At 34.5% G+C, this 3,137-nt stretch overlaps 1 protein-coding gene across 4 annotated transcripts in view; it reads left to right on the top strand.

Moving 5' to 3' along the window:
* Positions 1-1,627, top strand: part of LOC117167779 — an 8,550-nt gene extending 6,923 nt beyond the window's left edge. For 3 of the 4 annotated variants that reach the window (XM_033352952.1, XM_033352953.1, XM_033352954.1), the window contains 2 exons: positions 322-442; positions 525-1,620. In XM_033352952.1, the coding sequence (XP_033208843.1) occupies positions 322-442; positions 525-597 (194 nt within the window). In that variant the 3' untranslated portion in view covers positions 598-1,620. Of the gene's footprint in view, positions 1-321; positions 447-524 lie in introns of all 4 variants that reach the window. The other variant, XM_033352955.1, reaches the window with a different exon arrangement.
* The last annotated feature ends 1,510 nt before the right edge of the window (positions 1,628-3,137 follow it).

Here is a 3,137-nt window from a genome sequence, read left to right as displayed (position 1 = left end):
CCCTGTCGAATTGGTCGGGTGAAATTTTCCTTCGTTAAGTCCTTGATCTCGTTCAAAATTTGATTGATGATCGTGCAGCTTCTTTTAACTTGCTTTATTTTTATGATTTAGTGAGATATATTTAATTCGCTGCCACGGGATCACGTAAGTCACATCAAATCTCTGTCTTTTCTGACGTAAAGTTCAGGGGAAACCCGTGGCTCAAAAACCCCTGAACACTTCTAAGTAAAATTCGAGTTTGTATTCAGACCTTGATTATTTATTTTATCTTTCTTTTATCATATATTTATTGAAGAAAGATACTTGTTCTTTTTTGCCCAGGTTCCAAATATTCTGGCTGCGTGCCTGGGTGGAGGTTTTGCGCCTCTTTGGAATCCGCAGGAGCGGACGAGCAGCGGAAGCACCCGTCTCTCAGAGGCGTTGAAATATTTTCGGAGAATGTGTTGGTAGCGCAAATTTCCGAATTAAATTAATAAAATTTCTTCGCCAGGTTGAAGAAATTAATTTTCTTCTATTATTTCTAGGAACAGCAATATCCAACACCGCTGCCACCAAATTTGTGACGTCCAACTCGGATGTCGACAATTTATAATTTAGTTTTGATAGTCGATAAGGAAGAATTTAACGTTATCTATGTCGCGGTAAATTTAAAATGTTGTTAATTCCTTTTCTATATTGTTCACTATTCGAGTTCGTTGCTGTCTTAGAACATAAGTTGTTCCCCTGGAAATAAATACATAGGAAAAACAAAGGGTTCATACGAATAAAACACTTGTTAATTTCACTTTTGGGAACACTGGTTGTATTTCGCTTGCACAAGTTAGGTTGTAATGAATTAAATTTCGACGAATCACAATTTCACATGTTATCCATATTTTGAGTCACGCACTCACAATGTTTAAACGACGAACCGAAATTAGTTTTATTATTTTATTATTTGTCTCTTTTTATATTTTCGATATCTAGGTTTAAAGATCACAATAATAATGGTAAAAAATATGGAAATGCGAGTTTAAACTAGCAAGATGGTTTTTGCGGAGGTCCGAAATCGATTTTTGTTCGAGAGAAAAATTTAGATCTGTCTAAAAAACGGCGCGGAGCTAGTTTTATATGGCTAGGCCACGCCTAGGAAAAATTGGGTTAGCCTATCATGGGTCATAAAATTGAATTTAGTAAAGAACAAAGCCAATCGCAATTTAGGAAGAAAGGTTTGCCCACGCCCTTATTACGCAAGAAAACCGGTTTAAAATGGTTATGTATGGGAGGGGATAATAGTGTAGAAAAGAAGAGTTTCCAGGAAAAACGATAAAAATCTTATTTGGACCACCCTTTGTTAAGTGATTTTAAAAGGGCAAATGGGCATGTCAATTTTGGTTTGACTTTTGGCTTTCAGATGTCGATTTGTTGGGGCGTAAGTGGAGACGTTCCCTAAGTCATAAATATTGGAATATGAGCATTGGGGTCAGTTATCTGGTGACTCGATTTTCTGCTGTTGACTACATGTGTTTTGTAGACAATAGGGCCCTTTTTTTGTTCCTTCGATTTATGAGAAAGGGCCTGGGGCCTTCATAAGAAATGCCATAAAAAGGGGTTCAAGTTACGTTTTATAGCTTAGGGTCTTGGGAAAATGGTCTTTTCAACTTAACGTGCTTGCATCTTAATATCTCCAGAAGTCCTGTGATTTAGATTTCTTTTAGTGTTTACTTAAAGAGATAAAAAAAAAAGGAAAGGAAAGAGGCAATTTACCACTTTGGGAATTTGGCTTCATAGTTTTCACACATCTGGAAATTTATTTCGTGGGAATTTGATTTTAATGCATTTTCTATTTTTGGTAAAAGGTTTTTCTTTTATTTAGGCATAAAGTGTCCTTGCGAACATAAATATTTATGATTATGGGATCCTCTTTTGCTTTCTTTTCCAATTTACGTTTTCTTTATTTAATTTATTCATTGTGTTTTCATTTTACTGTTTTCGTACCGTTATTTTGTATTTTTAAGGTTTCGAGTTTCATTTGCAGTCCTACGGGATCGGCTTGATTTGAATATTCGGTTTTTATTTTCTTATCAGTTCCGATCCTCAAGTTTTAATTTCAATTTAGCGCTTTTAGAATTTTTAAATATTACCGGTAACGTAAGTCCCTATTTGACTTGAGCATGTATGCTTAAATCCGCTAGATGGCGTATGCATTTACTAAGTAGGCTTTAGCTCAACGTCACACGTCATTCGGCAGACTGGATACCAACTGTGACCAACATTACAGATATTTATATATTCAATTTTCAAATCGTACGTACATCACCCTAAATCCGTAATAGTGGTTTCTTGCTGAACGGCAAAAAGGAAGTCGGTGATTACATTCATAATTTTTACAAAACTTTTTAACAAAGTAATATGTGTATACATATTTTAAATTAGAAATTTAATTTTTAACAAAGTATTCATATAAGCAAAGATATTTTACCTAGATGCGGCAAGGGTCAGGAGTGGGGACGGCCGATATATATATCTAACTACATTTTCGACCATATTGAGGTGCTGCACGCCATCTTCAACTTTTCGTCGTTTCTATGGAAACCGCGTCCTTCGACCACATTAATGGGCGGGGTGGGGCCCGGGGCGCACACTGAAAGTTGTTGAATTCCAAACAGAACGTGATTTTCTATTTCTCGCGTTCGCCTTCGACATCACTATAGCAATATTTGCTATGGCTGAGTTGGTCGGCTGGCTCTGTACGCGAAAAATGTTGTGAACGCTGAATTACCTAATTGTATTAAAATTACAGAGATACAGTTTAGTTAAATTCAGCATTTAAGTAAATTTTAGTTTAATTAAAGTAAAGTTCAGTCAAAAATTGTATATTTTTCATGGCGTTAAATCGTTTTAAATTAAAGTGCAATTTAGTTAAATTAAAATAAAACTGTAGTTAAATTTTAAATTTGAATACATTTTTGAAACCAGTAACATTAAAAATAGTGCATCTATATTGAGAAATAAAATTATTAATGCTATTTACGTAGAATGTAAATGACATAAGGTTTTTTCACCAGATTTCACAAATTGAATATTTACTTGCAATTTAGTTAATAAATCGAGCATCATATAAATCATTATGTAGTAAATGAAAGGTGATATAGTAG

This window comes from Belonocnema kinseyi, chromosome 2, assembly GCF_010883055.1.
Source record: "Belonocnema kinseyi isolate 2016_QV_RU_SX_M_011 chromosome 2, B_treatae_v1, whole genome shotgun sequence".
NCBI classification, from domain to species: domain Eukaryota; kingdom Metazoa; phylum Arthropoda; class Insecta; order Hymenoptera; family Cynipidae; genus Belonocnema; species Belonocnema kinseyi.
The sequence above is the reverse complement of the archived record's forward strand: the minus strand, read 5'-3'. Positions and strand labels throughout refer to the sequence as shown.